Below are 22,135 nucleotides of genomic sequence, written 5' to 3'. Positions count from 1 at the left end.
GACACAAACTGGTATGTGGAATTGGAATGAATCAGTGTAATTCTGGTTCTAAATAAGGCCTGGTTATCTTTCAGTATTTACTTTATGCTGGATTGGGGTAAAGGGCAGGATTGAGTTCTGTTGCCTGTTTGCAAGACGCTGTTTGAAGTCTTTCTTTCTTACTTTATAGGAAACTGGCAATAATTTCTTGATCAAAGAGAGTATAAGGCATTCAGTTTCCTTAAGTCATACAGTAGCATAGCAAGAATGATACTGAGCAGTTTTTCCTTTTCCATATGCCTGTAGATAATTTCCCTGGACTGTCTTTCTCAGAAATAGACAATATTGCCCATGTTTCAAGGAATAACTTATGATCTTTCTTCTGGACATACAGTTTTCTGCTTTTTCTTTCCTCCCCAAGTATTAACACATTGTGATAGATGAGTTGCCAGTTACTGAGTAGCTGAATACTAAACCTTGTTCACAAAAAGTTAATTCTTTGACATACACCTGTAAGAAGGGCAGAATCTAGATAGCATCGAGAAAATTTGAATGGAATTACATTTGTTAAGTTGACATCCTGGGTTAAAGTTTGGGACCCAGACAGGCTAACCAAACCGTAATGTTTTTGAAATTTTATTAGCATTGGTCACTTTACAAAGATGAGAACTTCTCCAGAGGATCCATCTTAGAAGCTTTTGAACATTATTTATACATACAGATCCCTTTCACTGGGATACTGACAGTGGATACTGTCAAGGCATGAAAAGTCCTCATCAATGGAAATCTTCAAAGGAGAAATGAAATCTTCTGGGATAGCATCAGATGTGCTGATGTTATGCTAATATTCATTTCTGACAAAAGATATTGTTGTTGGGATATGTCTCTGGGAAAGCTAGCACTCTCTCCTCATTCAAATTCCACATTAGAAGTTGACTTATTCTATGGTGACTGTAAGTGCCTCATCACAGTTAAAACCAGAACAGTTAATATCTTTTGTGGACTTCCCAGACCCATAAGTCTAGTCTTATCTGTGTTAAACTATTTAGGCTATAGTTTGTTTTAAGGTATGTTGACCAGAGGCTGCAGTATAACATAAAATATTTGTGCTAGTTTTGCCTGCCTGATCAGGTATCTGGAAGTCTGACAAACTCCTCAGCTGGAGAAGTTAGCAAAGCTCTCTATTTGCTGTGAATAGACTGCTTCCAGTAGGTAGATGAACTCGCTTAAAACTAGCTTGGCTATCTTTAGCTTATGCTACAACACGAACCTAGTCTTAATCTTTTTGTACCATGTAAAATGCATTGTTAGTTCTATACAAATAATATTTAATAAAGTATGTTAGAAAAAATTGTTATCCAAGTGAATTAAACTTGGCAAACTGTTTCCACCTTATCGGACATTATTTCTAAATGCTATAGAGACTCATAGCTAGGTAAAAGTAGTGATTGTTTTGTTACAGAGACCATGGGGATAGTTGGATCTACAGAAAGTTAATGCAGTTAATATAAAGTAGATACTAAGATGGCACAGCCATGACCACAGCATTGTCAGTTGGCATTTCTTTTGAGAAGTGAGAAGAGGCTTGTACTGCATGTGAGGTTTTTTTTTTCCCCTTGGCAGTATATGTTCCCAAACATGGAAACATTCATCCATAGGACCTTCATGTTCATCTGCATAGGACTTTGAACAGAAATCTGAAAAACACATCTTCCCTTGGAGAAAAAGAATAATTAATACTTGCAGACAACTCTATAAAGCTGAATGTACTGTTGATAAGATGTAAACATAAAAAGCAAAATCAAAGCATATGTGGTTTGACTCTGAGTGTCAGATACTTCCAGCTTCTTCTGACTTGCTCATTCAGCACTTGCCAAAGTTTAATATTGCTTGATCCTGTACCAGTGTAAAACTGGAAATCGTTGATCCTGCTTCTCTTGAAGTTAATGGAAACCAGAACCATAGAACAAAGCAGCCTGTGGCCTTACTTGCTACTCTTAAAAGCTGAAATTAGTGTCTAATATGATTTTATAAAGCATAAAGACTTTTATCTGACTTCAAGTTTATGAATTATTAGAGAAAATATAACTACATGTGTAAGTGATAGATGTCGGGTGCAAATATTAAACAACTTCATTTTATTTGAGACCATAATATCAATTTATTGGTTTTTTTACTGGCTTGAACTATTGAAAGTACTTAATTTGTCACTCTTGGCAAAAAAATAAGTTTATAGAAATCTGAGCATTTTAAAAATAAAATCAGAATTCTTTGGGATAACTATTTATTTTAAAAGGTTGATTTCCTAAGGTGAATATCATTATTGTAGAAATACTGAAAATACACTGAACTCTGATTCCATTATGATATATGCTATGTTAGTGGAAGCAATGAGTTTACTACTTCATGTTTGTAAATTGATATTAATTCCTGTTCTATTTATAAGGAGGAATTATTAATTCATTGCAGTTCTGCAAAATTAATACATAGGTATACATAATCCACCAGTAAAAAGCTTTCAAGAACAATTTTGAAAACACAGTAAACTATTTGGTTTTGTGATTATTCCTTTATGATTATTTTCTTTATTTGTAGGACAGAGAACATGGTAAGGAAGTTCAGCTGGTTCCCTTTCTTGAATATACCTCTTAGTAATTGAGTGCATCGTCTTCTTCCTCTAGCAATAAGTGTGTTATTAATGTCCATTGTACCACTAAGTTAACATATTCTTCTTTATTGAAAGGAGAATTGGCAATATCTTATAACCTTAATTATGTATCTTTTAACTGCAGTGGCCTGATAATTTACATTTACGTTACACACACATACACACACTTTTTTTAATGTCAAGCATGTGTACTTCAGGATCAGATTTGAAAACATGTGCTATCATGTGAATTTAGTAAGTTGTTTCTGTAGCAAAAAGATTAATGAATGACTTGATTACAGCCTGCAAGTACCTACCTGAAACATACCTTTGATAGTAAAGGGTTCTGGAAGCCAAAGATACCATGTCCAATGGTTCAAAGTTAAGTTTAGATAAAATCCAAACTTGAAAAAAGTGCAGACTTCTAACAGTAAGAGTAATCATTTTTCTGAAAGTGATGCTGTGGTTTATGCATCAGAATTATTTTACTTAAATTTTGTGATAAGTGTTTAGAAGATCAGACTCAATTGCAATTCTGTCTGTATAACCTGTGGAAAGTGTAGAGCTGCAATCATCAGGCAGCGGAATTTGGACCTCATGGAGACAGTCACCAATGAACAGGGTCACTCAGCTAAAATCTGTGCAAAGGAGGGATCTAAGCTAGCACAAATTAAAGTTCACTTAAAAATGGGTTATTTTTCCCTTGTTTCACAAAAGAACTTTTTTCAAAAAGAGTTGTGTGTCTTGCTTTGAAGGTGGTGGGTCACTGCTGCAGCCTGTAGAGGAGTAATCTAGTTTTTTTCTTCCCTTCAGAGGAGTAATTCATCTTCTGTTTCCTAGGAAGAATTGCTTATAGTTCAGTTGCTTTTCTAACTTAAGTGCTGTTCCATATTGAGCAAAAACTGCAAAGTTGGTTGAGCTGTTACTAGACAATAGATAAGAAAGGTAGATGAATTCTGTGAACTAAAGATCCTGCTGAAAAAAATTCTAGAAACCTTTTTTTTTTTTTTACTATGTAAAGTTGATGTTGTGTTATTAGTGATAAAATAGTGTACTGTTAATGAATGAAGTACAATACCATCCCTTCAAAGTACATAGCACTCAGTAAATAGGTATGCTTTAAAATTATTTGCTTGCATTTCATTGCAAAATTTACAGCAATGTTATGTAACTATGAAAATCAATCTATTTGTCTTCAATTAATAGCGACTGCATATTCTGTCTGTGAATTGTTTTGATTTCTTTTCCGTAAGTAATCAATAAAGTATGTCTTCCCTGACCTCTTATCATCCAGATAGTGCAAGTCGGCAAGCCAAAAGAGACTTCTGGTCTTGAGCCCACACAAGTGTTTGAGATTCATTTGATCTGAATGGGAGTTGTGGGTTCTTGATGTAGTATGGTAGCTTCATGCGTGTGCATGTGTGAGAGGGTGATCCCATTTCTATCTGACTGCAGGACATGCTGATATTTCACAGTCGGTAGGGGTTCTCACTCAGTTCAGGTATCAAAAGCTTCCAGTTTGCTGTTGGTCGTCCAGTTTCTCCTCTTGCTGATAGTGCATGTCATAGTTTGTCATAGTTGCACATGCTAGAAGTACCTGTTTAGAGATTAACAGAGAAATCTTTTTCAAACAACGAATTTGCAATCACTGAAAATCAATCTAGAGCTACTGGGCATCTTTAAAATTATATATATTGTTTTATGAAATTGATCTTGGAAGAGTTTTCACCGGATTATAGAACAGCACAGATCTGGGATTCATTTTCATCCAGAGGGTTCTTCAGTGTTTTTTTCTTAATGCAAATGTGGATATATCAGATTTAGTGCATGCAGTGGACATAAGGAGGACTTTTAGACTCTAAAAGAGGGACTCTTCCCTAAAAGAAATTGAAAAATTAGAATTTTATAACATCTGCACATTTCTACAGCTAACCGTGTTTTCACATGGAAATGTAACTTCATTTCTAGGCTTCATAGTTGATCCACAAACCTGTAGAAATCTAGAAAATAGTCCATTAAGTCATTTCCTACCCCCTCACATTCCAGTTAGCATTTCCCTTGCTGGCCTCAGCTACCCCTTTTCTCCTGCTGTCAGACTGCCTAATTTTTGTTGAACACTTTTGTTTTCAGGCTTCACTTAAGTCATCACATTGACTTACAGATAGCCAGGGACAGAAGGGCTTAGGGAAAATATGTACAGTACTTGTACTTGCCTCTTTTATGCTCCTAAAATCTGGTGAATGAAAACGAGGTCAATTTTAAAGTTAAAACTGTAAATTATGGTTCTTAAAATGCTATTTGTAATTGCTTTGTATGTATACACTTGTAAGTGAAGTTTCTTGAGCTGCAATAGCAAAGACTTTGGTGTTTATTTGAAAACATGGGAGTAAATTAATCAATATAAAGCAAAACAGTATCTCTAGTATGAAAAAACACCTCTGTAAACTGTAAAAGTTTTTAGTTAAATCTAAAGAGGGCTCTGTGTGATCTTGAATAGAAAAATCTATGTAAATTATTTGTTAGCAGGGGTGTGCCAAAAGAAACCTAGGGGACAAGGCAAATCAGACGGTTAAAGTTAATTAGTGTCATATCCACATCACAAATGCAGAGAGACTTAAAAGCCACCAGCACTGCTATGTGATGATTCTTTTCTTTGGGAAATAATTTTCTGAATTTGGCTCTAAAATCTCATTTGACTATGGAATATGGGGATATTTTTTTTGTATGTGTTTTCTGTAAAAGCATGCAGCAGAATGCACAGCAGTGTATTTAGTTAAAAGTGTATTAGTTAAGAACATATTTTATCTGGGAGTGCATAAAAATATACTATCAATCACATGGAGTGATAACAGGTAAGAAAATATATTCCTTATTTTGCTTATGTCAGTTTCCTCAGACTGTTTTTCTTCCTGCTCAGGACTAAAATTATGGACAGTTTTTTAAAATGTACTGAGCTAATGGTAAAATGTAGTGACTTTCCAAGAATAAAGAAGAGTGTTAATTCTCAGAATTATATGGGCTCAGGCTTAATTAGATTTTCAGCTTTTCTGGAAATCTTATGTATGGAAAGAAAGTAATTCTGTTTTATTTTGTTTTTTATTTTTTCCAGAGAAAGAAAAGTTTGAGAAATGGATGTATCCACAGTATTGTTGAAAGTAAATTATTTAAAGCAAGTGTATTAAGTATAATGTATTCAGTATATTGAAATTGTATACTTGTACACCTATAAAACAAATATAAATCATTTATCTTTCAGCAATGACAAATACATCTAATCTTAGAGATGGAAGTATGTTACACTGTAAAGTATTTTCTTTGCCTAATGGCGTATCTCTGAAACAGACAGTAGCAGTGTTAGATTTAGAAAAATCTGCAAAAAATATCAGCAAAACTTATGCTTTGCTTAAAAAGAAATATTACAAATATAAAGCTCGTTTCTAAAGAAGGTACTTAGAAAATGAATAGCAATTTCTATGCAAGTTCATTATTAAATACTTAACAAAGCAAAATAATAAGAACCTTATTAGTCAGTTCATCTGTTAACCAGAGAAGTTTGAATTGTAACTTCTGACTGCTATCTGTTTTGAAATAAAATAACTTTTGTAAGTGAAGGCTGCAGGGGTAAATATTCAAAATATTTTTTAAAAATCTGAAATATACACCATTTTCTCTTCTGCTCAATAGCATGATACCTGACAGCACATCTGCTCTGTTCTGTGTTGCTGTGGGTGGGGTCTAAATCCAGATTCTTAACACTGGCTCCACTTTTCATATATTGCATGTTCCCTGTCAGATAGGCCTCTAATCATTTTAATTCCACTTTTTAAACACCTCTTTTTAAAGTTCTTTCAAAACAGTAACATAATCAGCAATTTAAATAATTTTATATATATTATGTATCTATATATTTAACTGTCACTTTTGTTTGGTTTTGTTATAGGGCAGACTATTCCAGAGAGAAGATTTGTAGAGGCAGTAAATCAGCAAGCATATCAGTATGAGATGGGTGACTTTCCAACAGAATGGGAAGGTAAATCTTGAATTCTGTTTTTATTGTAAATTTTGTTTTTATTTCAAGATAACATTGCTATTAAAAATATTGAATCTGAATTCAGTGTGATGCCTGACTATATGAAAAGGTTGTCTGTTATCTTTCATCTTCAGTAATGGAGACTTTGTTTAACAGCCTAGTTATTATGAATTCTTAAAGTAGCCTCTTGCCTTGTTTGTAAGTTATATTTAGGAAATCAGTACTTAATAAAAATGTAAATAAAGCCTTTATCACCATGACTTTCTCCAATTAAATGTGAAAATATTTGTGCCTAAGGGGGATCTGATAGAATAACCAAGATTAAATGTGTTAAACTTCCTAATGCTTTCACTGCAGTGTTAATTTGTAGGCCAGTTGAATTACTGGTGGCACAGTGACTGTGGGTGTGTTTTTTTGTTTTTTTTTTTGATGGTAGTAGTTGGTTTCCTGTGCCCTTCACTGCACCATGCTGTAGGGAGTTGGAGAACCTGTTAATAATTAACCATTTTTTTCTGCTACTGTTGAGGAAAATTTTGCCTGGAAAATTGGGGCATAGTAAGAAATTGAGGGAAGCTAGCGAAATTCCTGAACAGGACAAACTGCAGTATCTCAGCAGCCCTAGAAGAAAGAGAGAGAAAGCAGAGAGGACGTGTATGTTGGTCCTGAGGTTGCAGGAGCTTGAGCAAGTGTGGGGTTAGGTATGTTTAAAATCCAGGGCTCTATAGGATAAGCAAGGAAACCCTGAAATAATAGACATAGTTACCCCATCATTCATTGTGTGTTTTGGGGAGAATAATATCCAAACATCTCCCAGAAAGTGCCAGGTTTAAAACAAATGAAAGGAGATCCTTTTTAAACAGTATGTGGTTGAATTGTAGAATTCCTTGGCATTGACTGTTCTGCATTCTAAAAGTTTGCATGAGTTCAAAAAGTGGTTAAACCAATTCACGGAAGAAAAATCCATCTCACATACAGACATCACTTTTGGTTTAATTTATCCATGAAATGCAAATTGATGGAGACTGCTGTGCACTTTGAGAAAATATCACAATATACTTGCTTTACCTCACTCCTCTTTCCTTGGCACCTGCTTTTGGCCCCTGAAGGAGAGGATACTGAGCTAAGATAGAGCTTTGGTCCCAGTATGTCCCTTCCTGTAGTCAGGAGAGAAATGTCAGATGTTCCCATCTTGCATTTTGTCAGTGTACACTCCACTGATTCCTACAAATTTTTGTGTGATCAGCCAAGGCTGGAATTAACAGCTAAAAGCCTCTCAAAGCTGTTCAGCCCAACTAGCAGCATTTGCCATCTATGGGGAAAATACAGTATCAACAGCGTCAGGCTTTTACTGTCACAGCACCCACAGCTGGCTGGCAAGTCTTAATCTAGTTGCTCCTTGCTCTGTATCAGTCTGAGATAGACATTTTGTGAAAGAGCATTAGCTCAGAGGGCTTATGCCTTCCTAAATCATCTGGTGCTTGAATGAGACCGCTACCTCATCCAGCTCTCTGAACATTACTTCCTCATCCAAAAGTTCTCCAGCCACTGCTGGTCATCTTAGGTCTGTGCAACTGTCACGCAATCATTCTGCACCACAAACTCTGAGAAGCATATGTAAAGCCTCAAGTAACTCTGCTCTGCCCGTGAATGAGTGCTCATCTGAGACCTGCTGCTGCCTTTTAAGAGTCAGAAAATGCAATCCAATAGTCTCTACCTGCACTTGGCTGGAATTAACAGAAAATAAGAAACATGTACGGCCAAACTGTGTCTCAGATGTGCCTGTGGGCTAAGCACTTTAACAAACTGTTTTAGACAGACTGCTTCCTATTATTAGGAACCTAATATTAGGACCGGTTATTAGGACTGCTTGAATTAGTGTGGCACTAATAAATCTACACTATGTTTCCAGAAGCCTTAGTGCAAACTGCTGCAATTGTGACAGTGTGATATACAGAATTTGGAGAGTGTACAGCCATTTGGATGGATGCTTTTGGCAAGCACTAGTACAGAGACCTTGTAGTCAAGGGCCAGGTACCCTTCAGTATGGATTTGCCTAAGAAGGTGCAACGGCCAGACCTGAGCTGCCCTTTGACAAGCCAAGGCATTGTATTCGGTTTTCTAGCTTAAAGAAGAAAACATGATTGACCATTCACATTTTTATTAGATGCATTTACATTTTTAACACTTACTTCATCATCCTTTTAACTGTAATTTTTTTCTTTATGATTCTGTCAGCACTGAAAAGGAAGAATTCATGAAGGAGAGGAAAATTTAAGCAATAAAGATAGGTAACAATCTTTGGTCCTACAGAGTTTCTCAAGGAACAAGAAGAGAAGATGCATGCTCCTTTTTCTGTGCTTTACTTAAATAGATTTGGTGTTTAGCACATGTTTCTGACAAAATTATGGATTTTTACCAAAAAAAAGGCTGACCTATATTTTTTGTTTAATGCTAATTTAAATAAAAAAACTTAAAATTATTCTAAAAAAGCCAAAACTGGTGCTTCTGTTGTGGGCCTAGAGGCTGTTCGGAGAATTATTGTGCCGTTGCTGCATGTTGGGGTGTGAATTAGGAATGTGAAATGCTCTGAAGTTCATTGCTATTTCTTTTCTGGTTCCTGTAGAGTGAGGATTTGTCTGTTAGCAAGAAATGGGAAAGAATAGAAAGAGTAGAGTTCAATAGTACTGTAGAAGCCAGTTGTCTGAGTCAGGGGACACAGTTTAAAAAACTTTTTTAGGCATACTTTGGTTAGAGGCTCATTGCAATTATGTCTCTAAATTTTTCTCTTTAAGATTGGTGTAGAAGGGGAAATCTGATGTTACCACAAGACCTGTGCTGAACTTTCATTCCGTTATCATCTATCCAGTCTCTCCTGAAAAATTCCCAATACAGTCTCCCTGTGGATGTATAGTGTGTGCATGTATATAGTTCATGCTGTTGTGGACACTGATTATACTAGCAAATAGACTGAGACTTTGCAGAAGGATTTCTAAAACCCTTGTTGCTTTCCCTGAACAGTAGAAGATGAATGTAAGGTTAGAAGGCTCCATAATATTTCTTACTTCAGTTTTCTCTTTACTCTTGGACATTTTTTGGATCCTCGTTCTTAGTGTTGCAAATCCCGGCTGCTGGGTCCACGCCTTACACCTCCAGGCGCCGCCTTAACAAATACTGCGTGTAGCATTCTCCCTTTTTAGCCTTCTCAGCATTTTCACTTTAAGAACTGTCCTGAAGTCTCTGCTGCCTTATTTCCTCTCTTCTTTTCTAGAGAAGTGCAGAGAGCTGCTTTCACCTGTGTTATCTTTGTTGTGCCAGTGCTCCGCTTGTGGATAATCCGTAATGACCACTGCCAATTTAAAGTGACCAATTTAAAACCAGTCGTCCAGGCACCCTTTCCCTCTCCTCATTTCCTTACCTCACCCTGAGGGGGAGGGAAAGGGGGAGGAGGCTAGAAAAAAGCCTCCTTACCTAAAAGAATGAAAGTATTTCCCCTGGAAATATTTAAGGGCATGAGTTGTCTGAGGAGAACTTGGTCAAAATCAGGGGAAAGGATCGTTTGGGAAGCGGGAGCAGGCGGTAGAGAGATTTGAAATGGGCCTGAGATGAACCTGCCATTGCGTACCTGGCACACGCAGCCTGCACAGCTGGTTAACGAAAGGACTGATTTTTTGGCCACTGTTTATCTAGTTACAAACATGAAATAGGCTAGCTGTGAGAGTAAGTAGGTAACTATAAAACAGGTAGATAAACCAATCATCCAGATTAGAGACCCGGTCAGTGCAAACTGCTCTCCCAAGCTCTGGAGAAGATGTTCATGTTTTAGTCCTGAGAGTCTACTGAATACAGGGCCAAGGGCTCAGCCCTGCAGAGTTTTACTGCATTTTTTTCTCCTGAAGATTTTAGCTTAAACACTCCTCAGGATTAAATCTCCTAGGTAATCAGACCTCTGAATTTTTACAACAGTTCTAATGTCAATCAAGGCTTTTGTAAAACTGAAATGTGCTCAGTATTATAAAAATAAGCTCATAATCCCTTGTGTTCTCCTTAGGCCAGCATTAGTCATTTGTACATAAAGTCTATTTTCTTTTTAAAAAAATAAAAAAGTATGTTTCCTTTTATACTGTAGTTTCAAATTTAGAAAGTAATACATGTTCACAATACAGATATTAGATATTTTTGTTTAGATAAAGCGTCTTATATTCTCCTACATGGTGGGATTGGATACTTTTTCTTCCCGCGCGCCTCCCCCCCCCCCCCCCCCCGGCAATATGGGTGCAGATAACAGGAAACCTTTCTGTAAGGGTAGTTCTGAGTTCACTAACTGTATTGCCTGGTAGAATGTGCACTTTACCTCCTCAGCACATGTCAATAGTGCTCCTGAAAGAAGCTCCGTAATTTTACATACCTGGAGAGATTCATGAGATTGCATGCTTCATGCAGCATTTTATTGCCTGTCTACTCCTGGTCTTTTTCTTTCTTTCTTTTTTCTTTTTTTTCCTCTGGTAGCATTTAGTGATTAATGGGAGCCTTAATTTGCATGCTCACTTTTACGCTCATTACAGTGTGTTATGTGCCAGTAGGAGTCTTAAAGTTCAATGAAAATCTCATGCATACTAATGAAATGCAAATGAGTGCTGATGAAAGAATGCTGGGGTCTCAAGGTATGAAATGTCCAGTTAGCGAGCAAAATCCCTTTTAGACAAAAGTAGCATTATAATGAGCACAGAATGCAGGAAGTACCATCCAGATAAAATTAGAAGCAGCAGCATAATTAGACAGCTTGAAATGGAGGCAATCTATTCATTTTTCAGGGAAGCATGTTTCAGTTGCAGTCAGTCCATGCACGTTACCTCCTCTGCTTCACCAGGTTCAAAGCATCTTGGCTGACAATGTGTGAGACCATTTTGCTTTGTTAGTGTAGTGGAAGGGAGTGTTTGTGTGGAAATCTTTTCTAGCTATAACTGTCATGGACACTTTTTTTAATTGAGTGTGTGTGTGTGTATATCTGGTGTTCAAATAACATGTAATGAAGCACCTACTTACCTCGTTTCCATCAGTAAATGTTTAATTGTGATATAAATCTTTTTAGTAACTTAAAACTGTGTTGACTAAAGGTGTAAAGGAGAGTGCAAAGAAAGGGGGGAGGGACAAGACTTTTCCAATGCAAAATTGTATACATTACTATATATTTTAAAAGAGAATATAGAATATGTCTTAAAATTTTAAGTGAAAGAATTTTAAGTCCCGTTTAGTTAATTGGATTTTGTTAAAATCAGTGCTAAATCAATGAGAAATCACTGATTATACTTTTTTATATACTCATTCTTCCTTTAATTGTTTCTGTAGATTTCTCTTAGGCATAAGTTTTAAGAGGTTAGTTTCTGGCATTTTGAACAATGTGCGGGATGCTCAAAGTACTCTTGATACCTCAGAAAATTTGCAAGTTTTTTATAGTTTTCTATCTGAAATAAAACCACCTGAAAACTGATGGGGGGATTAAATATATTTGAATCTCTCAATTCTTCACCCCAAAAGATTGAGGAGTGATTAGGTGAGTGATTAAAATTCTTTTTTGCTTTTGTAAGATTGATAAAACTCTCTGAAACTAAAGTGCAGTATGCTGAAGAACACTCGGTTCAGAGGATGTTCTTATGCTTTCATTCTTGTAAAATATCTTGAGGTGTACTTTATGTAGAATTTTTCAGAAATAGTTTTGCACAGAGGGATATTACATATTAAAGCTAACTAACTTCATCTTTTGTTTATATTTTAGTAAATTTTAGGAAATTTTGATACCCTATTTTTCCTTCAGCTACCCAGCAGTGAAGGAATCTTTCATTAATTCATGATTTCCTAATGCAGCTCATTACAGATGCTAAAATGAATTCACCTATAGCAATTTGGAAAAAGGTACCCAATGTTTGTGTCCACAAGTTATTTTTAGGGTTAAACTGAAAAAATTTGTAATCTTGACATTTATTGAAAGGGAAGGCAGGCAACACATATAAAACCATACATTCAAATGTTTGCTATAGCTGGAAAGAAAAATAGCATGATAATTTACTATCTATGTATTTAAATAGGTACAGTGTGATAATGGAATGTTTGATATGAGAAATCTTCCTAAACTGAGGATTGTTTTGTTGCTTGTAAACGTTGATACTAATTGAGGTCTATTAATGAATGAAAATATGTTGGATAATACTCTTCACTTCACATGTTCTGTTCTCAAAACTTGTTTCACTGTAATACCCGTCACTGTTCTATTTGTGGCTTGTTGAACTGAGGCACATAATTAAATGATAAAATCTTTGATTAGAAGTATTCCGTTCATCTGAAAGTCATTAATCAAATATCTGTCAATGAAAAAGAATCTACTGTAATGTTTATATATCCACAGTAGTTTCTAACTGCAACTTAATTTTGTAGGATTTCAATTTTTAATTAATTTAAGAATGATTATGATAAGATGAAGTTAAAATACAGCTGTGAAAACACTGTCATTTAAAAAAAATGCTAGAAGTTCTTAGGGGCTGAGAGTCGTGGAACTGAAACACTGGTGTTGTAACAAACATCTTCATGTGATAGAGAAATGAGGACTGGGAAGGAGGGGGAAGATGATTCTTTGAAAATAATCCCTTAGATTTTGAGGATTTAAAACTTTCATTTTTCACAAAACACATTAATCTTTCTTCTTTCATCTTTCTCCAGCTGCATCTTTTATTGGTTAGTGTCCAGTATACGTATTTCATTATATTTAAGATATTTCTACCTCTTTCCTACTTCTCATATGCTATTAGAACTGTTGCTAAATATGGAGAAAAAGGAGAAAGAGATAATTTCTGAAAGGAGGAGAAGCTTGTGGGCTATGATCTTCTCTAATAACAATCATGAGAATTCCTTCTTTAATCTCATTGCTGGTCCTTGTACAATGAGTGTTTGCAAGGCTCTCAGCTGAGAAGTGCAAGTCTCAATCATGCCAGTTCAGGTTCTGATCTTGCCAGATTCTGCATTTGGAAAGTGCTATAAAATTAAAGTGTGTAAAAGGAATAGAGGTGCATTGAAAATGTTTTGCAAAAAATAAATGTGACTTTCTATTATATTCTGTAATTATCTCAATGGGCTGTTTTGCTTTTCAGTGATATCAAACTTTCTGCAAAAGTTTGATATTGACTACTCAGTACTCGGTCACTTCTCTACAGTGGCAAATTTGTGTCTAATTTTTGTTAGACTCAAAAGACCTCTGAGAAAAGCTGGTAGGGAGTGATGTTTGTAAGCATACACATGTCGATTTTAAGAAAAGATGTTTTAGAATTTTGTTTAAAAGAAAACATCTTCAAAAAGTATCATCTGATGGACAAGAAACAAAATCAAGACCTTGTTTCGTATTGTTACAGACATTTCACCGTTAACCTTGCAGTCATGGCTAAACTCCAAGCTATGTAATGCCATTTTGCCTACCTTAATCCCCTTTTCATGTTACTTGGAAGCTATTCCTCCTAAAACCAGTTTCATAATGTTGCTGAAGCAGAATGATGCTAGTGTATTCACCCTATGTGTAATCACATTTTCAGTAGTGAGGTGAAATTATGACTCTGTGCAACTCTGTGTATGTTCTGGATTTCCTCTCTCTCCTCCTCCTCCAATTCCCCTCAAAACAGCATAAATGGTACTAGAAAATTAAAATCTGGAATAGTTCCTTCTGAAAGCATTTTTGAAACTTTACAGACAACTACAAACCAGACCAGGAATTTGACTGGGTGATAATGAAAATGTCATTTTTGCTCTAATCTTCCTGCACAGTAACAAATGTCTTAATTATCCAAACATTCAAAAGAACATTTTGCTGTATCTCTGCGCTTGGAGCTGGCTTTCCTTATGTTTGTCCTTCTGTTCATTACTGGCCACTTGCATTCTGCTACTCATTCATTTGAAAATATGAGCAGAAGAGACCAATGTCTACAAAATATGCAAACAGGCACCTACCAATTCTGTGCACTGAAAAGTCACAAAAAAGTGTTACAGTAGTGGCACTTTTAAAGAATGATGAGTATTAACCTGTTCAGAATCAGGGAATTTGTGTAATAACATCTGCGATAGAGTTGCAGGCAGTGTTTGAGGTTGGAGTGGGCGTAAATATATTGATTTTTGTTTCATAATGGAAATCCTGAGTTCCAGGACAATCAGGGTTGCCACTGCTTTAGGCAGAGTAATTCCTCTGCTGTCCCTTCCAGCATGAATTTACTGCGATGGAGGAGCCTTCCCTTCTTCCCTCAATTAGGGCACCTCCCCCTTAATACAGTGGGGCACCTCATTCAGGTTTTGGGCTGTATCTTGCACCCCTGGAGAGGAAATCTATCCAGCACTAACATAAATAAGACTAAGTTTTTAGGCTTTAGCAGCCTAAGAGCACAGACAGGAATCCTTTCTATCCCCAGTGGTCTCAAGCTTTTTGTATCTTTCACTACTCGTCCTGTCGTTTTCTCGGGGTGAAACTCAGCAAGTTCAACAAAAGGCCTTGGCATTACTTAAGCCTTACTTTGAGCCTGGGTGGTATTCAGGCTGTGTTCAAGCTCTCATAACAGAGGTGAATTCTTCCTTTTGTGAAGACTGAGAGTATTGACAAGGGAAATAATATCTTGGGGCTTTATATTTGGGGAGTTAATATTATGGCTTGCCAGGCTGTAGCAAATGTTATATAAATGTTTGCTTTCCATCACAAATTTATTATAATTTTGAGTTGTAGTACTGTTTGTAATCTTTGAAATAATCCATCTGATTTTTATTTCTTTTGCAGCTTGGATAAGAAAAAAAAGAAATGATCCACCCACCATTGAGGTGAGAGATGAAATGTCTTTAAATTTTCAATTGTTGTAGTTAAACTACAGTAATTCATTTATAATGGACTTACTTGTCCAATAATTTTTCACTTTTGGGAGGAAAATTTAGTATGTTGCTTGCCTAATTTGTGAAATTATATGCAGACTAGATATCTAGTCTTAGAAAAAGATAAAAGATGGAAATCTAAACTCCAGTGTTGTTTAATTGTTTCTTTTATGGAAATCTATAAGAAGTTAGATTCTGGAAGATGACCATGGTCATTCAAGAGTTTCTTTAATTAAATCAATTTTGAAATTACTGCTGTGAATTTTTAAAGCAGGTCCTCTCTGCATTGATACATTTTGTTCATGGTGGTTGACATTAAAGTGCAGTTTTTCAAATCCAGTTGCCAGCATATTCATCAGTACAGCAAAACAAGTTACATTTTACAATGCTAATGAGATGGGGGAGTTGTAGCCATGACTTTTTCCATAAGTGGTTTCTAATGGAATAACGCAGTGAAAGTCTTTCATGCTGATGACTTTGTAAAGAATGGAATGAGTTTGACTGTTGGTCTGCATATGTGTGTACATACACACACATACACACACGTACACACACACTGCTACCTTACCCTGGATTTGTATTACAAGTCACTGAAAGCCAGCTAAGAATGACTGAGTAGATAAAGTACAGAAGATTCAAACTGACACCCACAAGGGCAGCTATTTGACTTGCATCAGTAGGAATAACTGCATCGAATTCAGTGAAGCTATGTTGGCATGCTCTAGCCAAGGATTTGGTCACTTAGATCTTCTGAAATATACTGGTTGTGAAAAGTTGTCTGGCCTGCCTGCGTGTTAAGATGACCCCTTCAGGAAGCCTGTCAGCTTATGTTTACAAGCCATAACTCATAGAAATGAGCTCCCATACAACTTGCAGCTTTTCATCTATTTCTGTCTGCCTCTCTTTCCCACTTGCCACTGAGGTTATAGAGATTATAAGGGCTATAATATACCTTAGAATGCAAGAAAATCAAGTTAAATTTATTCTATAAGCTTTTCAGTACCTAAAAATTAGTGTATTTTTCTTTATGTTAACCTTCAAAGAAGTATTAAGCACGTTTGTTTTCCTCATCCTAGTTATTTGGGCAGAATTGATTCTTCAGGAGGTGTTCTGTCTCAGCTTGGACTGATCTCATTTTAAGTATCTCTGGCCCATCCTAATTGTATACATACAACTTTTATTGTTGTACTGTACCTCTTGTGATACTTGGAGGTAAGGGATGCTGCCTGTCTTTTGCCATATTATTTCTATGAGCCAGACGGCCATGATAATTTTGTGCTAAGTAGAATCTGCCTCAGAGAACTTGGACAGCCAGGTTTTTAGAATTGATGCAATAAAACTTCTTCCAGCACTGGAGGTGTCAGTTCCCTTTCAAAAGAGGGAGCAAGGGATCTCCACAGGTGAGAAAATTCAAGACCAATAGTGTTCTAAATATTTAACCTCCAGAAAAAGCGATTTATGGAGAATAAAAATTATTGGGAGTAATGGTGCATTCAGAGTTACAGGACTGCTTATACCTTCAGCTTCCTGAGGTAATGGATCCAAAAAATTTAGCAGCTGGATACTTTACCTGCAGGGCTGTGCATTGACCTTATCAGAGCAGAACTGATATACTAGAAACCTGAAAAGTAGTTATCTTTTCTTTCAAGTAATCACTAAAGTTGTTCCTTTTCCCATATAAGAAAAACTAGTTAAAATCTATGTATGTAAAAATGTTGCTGATATTTTGACAATAACACAACAAACATCTTAGATATGTAATGGTGTAGTTACAATTATCTTATTCTGTATTAGTATGGAGTGATATGCATGATCTACTTTTTCTTCCAATTTAAAATCCTTGTGCCATAATAGGCTGTGTTCTTACAGATGTAATTATACTAGTGAAGTACAGGTAGAATACTGTTTGGTCCCTGTGTATTGTATGGATTGTCTTTGTGTTTTAGCTACATAAACTTTACTGGCTGATATTCTGTATTATATTCCCTTTTTGACAGTAATGCTGATATGGTAAACTGCTGTTTGACAGCTATGGAACCAGGGAGTATTTGTGACCATATTTCATGTTGAAACCCTGTAAAACAAATCTCCTTGTTCTTTCACATATTCCTCATCAGACTAAACAATTTCTGAAAAAGGATGTAAAGCCCACAAATTTTGCATTTTGCGCCTTAATGACATTTTACTGTCAACATCACGTTGTAACACCACAAAACAACATTACAGTTCCTAAAGCATAAATTTCTGGAGCTCTGCCTATATTCTTCTCTCTGTGGTCTGCTCTATCACTTTTTTTGACTGTTGCTTTTTTTTTTTTCCTTCTCCTCTGTCCCTTGCCTGTCATGTCTTTTTTTTTTTTCTTTTTAATATCAAATCTGGCATATGTTAAACTTCATTAAAATTTCTGTTCCCTCATTCTGCTTTGTTTGCCTACCATCCCCTTTAGTATATCATGTTTGTATTTTATATTTGTCAAACTTTCTTTGTATTCAGCTTCAGCTATTGGATAATAGTGGTTGCCAAGCTGCTCGGACTCTCAGCTCAATGAACTCTATGGTCAAACTTTGAATTGAAAATCTTGCAAATATATTATGGCTTCACAGAGCAGCTGGATGCATCTTACTGGTAGCATTAATGACCGCATTTTGGGAACCAGTGACTTAGTGAATAGTGTAGGCCAACAAAATATCATATCAGAATCACCATGACATGTCAGTCACTTAAGTAAGAACAAGTGTGATCTGTCCTCATGTGCATGGGTCACTACAGTTAGGTCATCACACCGCCTAAGCCTTTTGGCAGTGATCTTTAGACTTTGTTAATATTTTGTAATCAGACCTTTTTTTCTTCTAAAAATAACTAACTGATCTCTTCTTTCGTTATAAAGTTTTAAATTTCATATAAAGGACATTGGTTGACATCTCTATTATCTTTAGATTCTAGTTTTTCTTATGGTAGAATAATGCAGGGCTGACTTCACAAGAGAACTTGTTCAGCTTTAAGTGTTTCACATACTTACAGTTTCTTTCCTTCTCCCCCCTCTTTTTCTCCATTTTTGGAGGACGGGCACTTAGAGCAATGCTTTTGTTTGCTGGGCTAGTCATAAACCAAAAATGTTGCTCATTGCATGGGTTATTTCTAATCTGACCAGTAATGTAAGGAATGTTAATGGTTGGAAGTCTTGGGTTTTAAAAGCCAGCCTCTGGGATACTGAAACAGTTGGTTGCCTTTTGATTTTATTACAGTTTGAAATATGCCAAGTCTCGTTCTCAACTCAGTTATGATGAGGGTGATAACTTTGCAAATGAATGCAGATCAAGTTGTTTCTTGTCTTGTGCTTGAACATATTCAGTTCCTATGGTAATAAGAGAGCCCATTTCGATAGAGAATTTTGGATCACATCCTCACCTGGTGTAAGTGTGCATGTGCGCATATACATGTGTATACACATCTTGACCTGAGACCTTACTGTTTTAAAGTAATGAAAGTATTTTAGAGGTTACAAATATTAAAACATTTTTAAATCAAATGCTATTCTGTGGAAGTAGATTTGATAACTTACCACTTTACATGCAAATTTGTTTACCTGCTAAGCATTCATGTTGTCAGAAATTTTTAACAAAAATTGTATTGGGATATAGCAGTTGTTTTATACAAGTGATGTTCCATCCATGCAAAATAATTTTTTAAAACACTTTTCCCTTCTGTTCTTCAAGCCGTGATCTGACTTGACTTTGAGTATGGTTTGAAAGTAAGCATGCTGTCTCACATACACTCCTATCCTGCTATTTTTCCTTCCGACTGTATATTTTACTCCTGATTTAAAACATGTCATCTTCATATTATAATTCTACAAGTTGACTGTAGGATTTTTCACGTTTCAGTTGCAAAAGAATGAAATAATATTTGGGGGTGGGGGAATTCCTTCTTCTGAGGACTCCTTTTTGGGATCATGTTACTCTTCCATTACTGAACAGAAACTCCCCAAATTTAAAAGATGTTAAACTCCGTAACACCTGCAGAAACAAGGTGGTATGTCTTTCTTACTGTTTTTAGGCACCTTCATGAATTCCAAACAAAGTTCTGTTGACAAGAGCTTCCCAAGACTTCTAAGCACTTTGGTGATCACTCAACTTTGCATGGTATCCACAAGCTTTGCTGCGTTCTACATCTCCTATATTGACTCTGGGTTATATTTCTTTTCTAAAAGTTTTGTTTTATTTAAAGTTTGAGATAGCATTATGTAAGTATATTAAAAATTAAGGAAATGTTTATTTTCTGCTGTTGCAGCTCCTAGTTGAGATAGTAGCTGCATGCATAAGACACTTGTAGGCTCTCTCTCATCTTTATATGATCGGTGTATATGCGACACGTAGCCAGTTTTTCCCCCACCTAGACAGTAGGAGTTTTATCATCAAAATTGGCTTAGATGACTTGTATCTAAGATGTACTGAGTGTTCAGCTTCTAAACCTGTAGTTTAAGAACTAGGTGGCATATTTTTAAGGATATAGCAAACCTTAAAAATTGTCAGGCATCTAATGAGTTTTTAAAAATATCTCTGTACAAAACCCCCCTTTTGATTTCTTTAATATTACTGATTTTAGTGAGCATCAGATTTGTAGGGGCTTTTAAAGAATTCTCCTGTCTGTAACATGAGCTACCTGGATACATTGTTTTTTTTTTCTGTAACAGACCTTGTAGCTACACACTACTTCTGACAATGTCTTGCAGGTTCTAAGAATATTTGGGTAACTTAGCATTGTTCACACCCTTGTCTGTAAAACGGGCAGAAAGAATGTTACAGACTGTCTTGGAGTGCTGCAGAGTATGCAAGAAAAAACAAGGTTCTCATGGCAATGCCTACGAAACTGGTGTGGGGAGAGTAATGTGGTTCATTTCTGAACTTGCCAGTGTGATATCCTGCAATTGCCAGAGATGTATCTATAGTCAGACTACTCTATGAATACAGATTTTTATACTAGATGTAACTTTACTGTAAGCTAAATGCTACTTCCTCCGTTATCCATATGGGGCTGGATAGCTAGAAGTATTCTCAGTTTAAATTGAAACCTCACTGTTGCTTTCTTATGCATGTGTATGTATGTATGTTAATATTTTATGGGAGTTAAAGTAGAATTGCATGTTCCTTTAGCTAATGTCAAGAGCCTGAAAATAGTTTTGAGTAGAAAATATCACAGTAAATGATTATTTTTCTCATGCATTATGTACTTGATACACAGTAATAAAACTAAATGGCTTTTGAATTGCACAGTTGGATACAAGGTGAAATGTTGAAAGAAGAAACTTTTTGTGACAGCTCCTGTCTTCTTTCAAACTATTTCTAGCATTTCCATAATTATCTGTTTTGACAACCTCCTTGTCAAGGAAGGAAAAAAAATGTACTTCAGTGAGTCGTAATAAGCATAAAGTTTCAATAATTGTTTTTGCCCCCCCTTCCCAAAAGAGAATAATTATATTGAAATTACATTCTGTTTAGTTGCCACAATGCATACCTACTTTTTCCATTTATTTGATCATAAATATTATTTATTTGAAAGGTGATGTGATCAAAACTATCTTCAGTCATGGAGATTAGTTTACACAGAATTGACATTCCTTTAACCAGAATGGGATGCAATTTAGAAAAATTCTTTGTTTGACACTGTTTGGATTGCTTCTATATCCTTTCAGATGCTTCAGTTAGGAAGTTTTTAAATGGGAACTCTGAGATGGAGATTGTACATTCTTGCATACAGAATAGGGCTTTAGCAAATGAATGTTTTATTACTGAAGCCACAAAAAGCTGCAAAAAATGATTTAGAGTTGGGAAATGCTGTTAAAAGGCACAGGGATAAACAGCTCTTCTAAGCAAAATATTTTCCAAAATATTGTCCAGTATCACAACCAGGATTGAAAATTCAGGACATGTTCAAATGTCCTTATGTGCATCAGATAGCATTTTGCATAGTAAAGCGTGTGTGGCTTTAGAGAGGATTATTACTCAATGTGAAAGGGCATTAAAATTTGACAATACAAAGAGTTGAGCTGCAAAGGTCTAAACAGAAGGGAGTGGTCAGAGAAGTCACTTAAAAAAGAGCTTGAGGAAGTCATCCTTCTTTACTTTCTTCTGTTCACTTTAACTTTGCCCTCAGAGCTCAAACATAGCTGCTCCTCAGCCTCCCCAGGGCAGAGGGGGGAGAGGAGCCCAGGGCCCAGGCTGCGCCCTTCCTTGCAGGGTGCCCATGCTGCAGGGGAGAGCTGCTGCGCGGCTGCAGCTCTGGTCCCTGTGGAAGGGAGGGAGCGCAGGGAGCATTGGCTGGTCTCCTAATTCACTGGCAGCACAGCTGAGCGAGGGCGGAGGGAGCAGCCTGTACCATGCGAAGGGCTGGCACGGATTGCCTCAGCCAGAGAGCAAGGGGGAAGCCAGGACCAAACTGGCACTGCGTCACAGCTCCGATTCCTTCCTGGCTTGCTCTGTCGCATCAAGGCTATGTGCTGCCCTTTTTTTCCAGGCAGAGTGCTATGTGCCAGACTAGTTTGTGATTTCAGTGCTTCTGTGCAATTTTGTCTCTGATCTTGAACATGCCGTTTC

General features: G+C 36.3%; 1 protein-coding gene across 1 annotated transcript in view; it reads left to right on the top strand.

Moving 5' to 3' along the window:
* NDUFAF2 (NADH:ubiquinone oxidoreductase complex assembly factor 2) overlaps positions 1-22,135 on the top strand; it is a 63,807-nt gene that overhangs the window by 33,406 nt on the left and 8,266 nt on the right. Inside the window, exons 2-3 of the mRNA XM_067315497.1 lie at positions 6,567-6,656; positions 15,454-15,494. Coding sequence (XP_067171598.1) covers positions 6,567-6,656; positions 15,454-15,494 — 131 coding nt within the window. The remainder of the gene's footprint in view (positions 1-6,566; positions 6,657-15,453; positions 15,495-22,135) is intronic.

Source organism: Apteryx mantelli, chromosome Z (genome assembly GCF_036417845.1).
Source record: "Apteryx mantelli isolate bAptMan1 chromosome Z, bAptMan1.hap1, whole genome shotgun sequence".
In the NCBI taxonomy this organism is placed as follows: Eukaryota; Metazoa; Chordata; class Aves; order Apterygiformes; family Apterygidae; genus Apteryx; species Apteryx mantelli.
The sequence above is the reverse complement of the archived record's forward strand: the minus strand, read 5'-3'. Positions and strand labels throughout refer to the sequence as shown.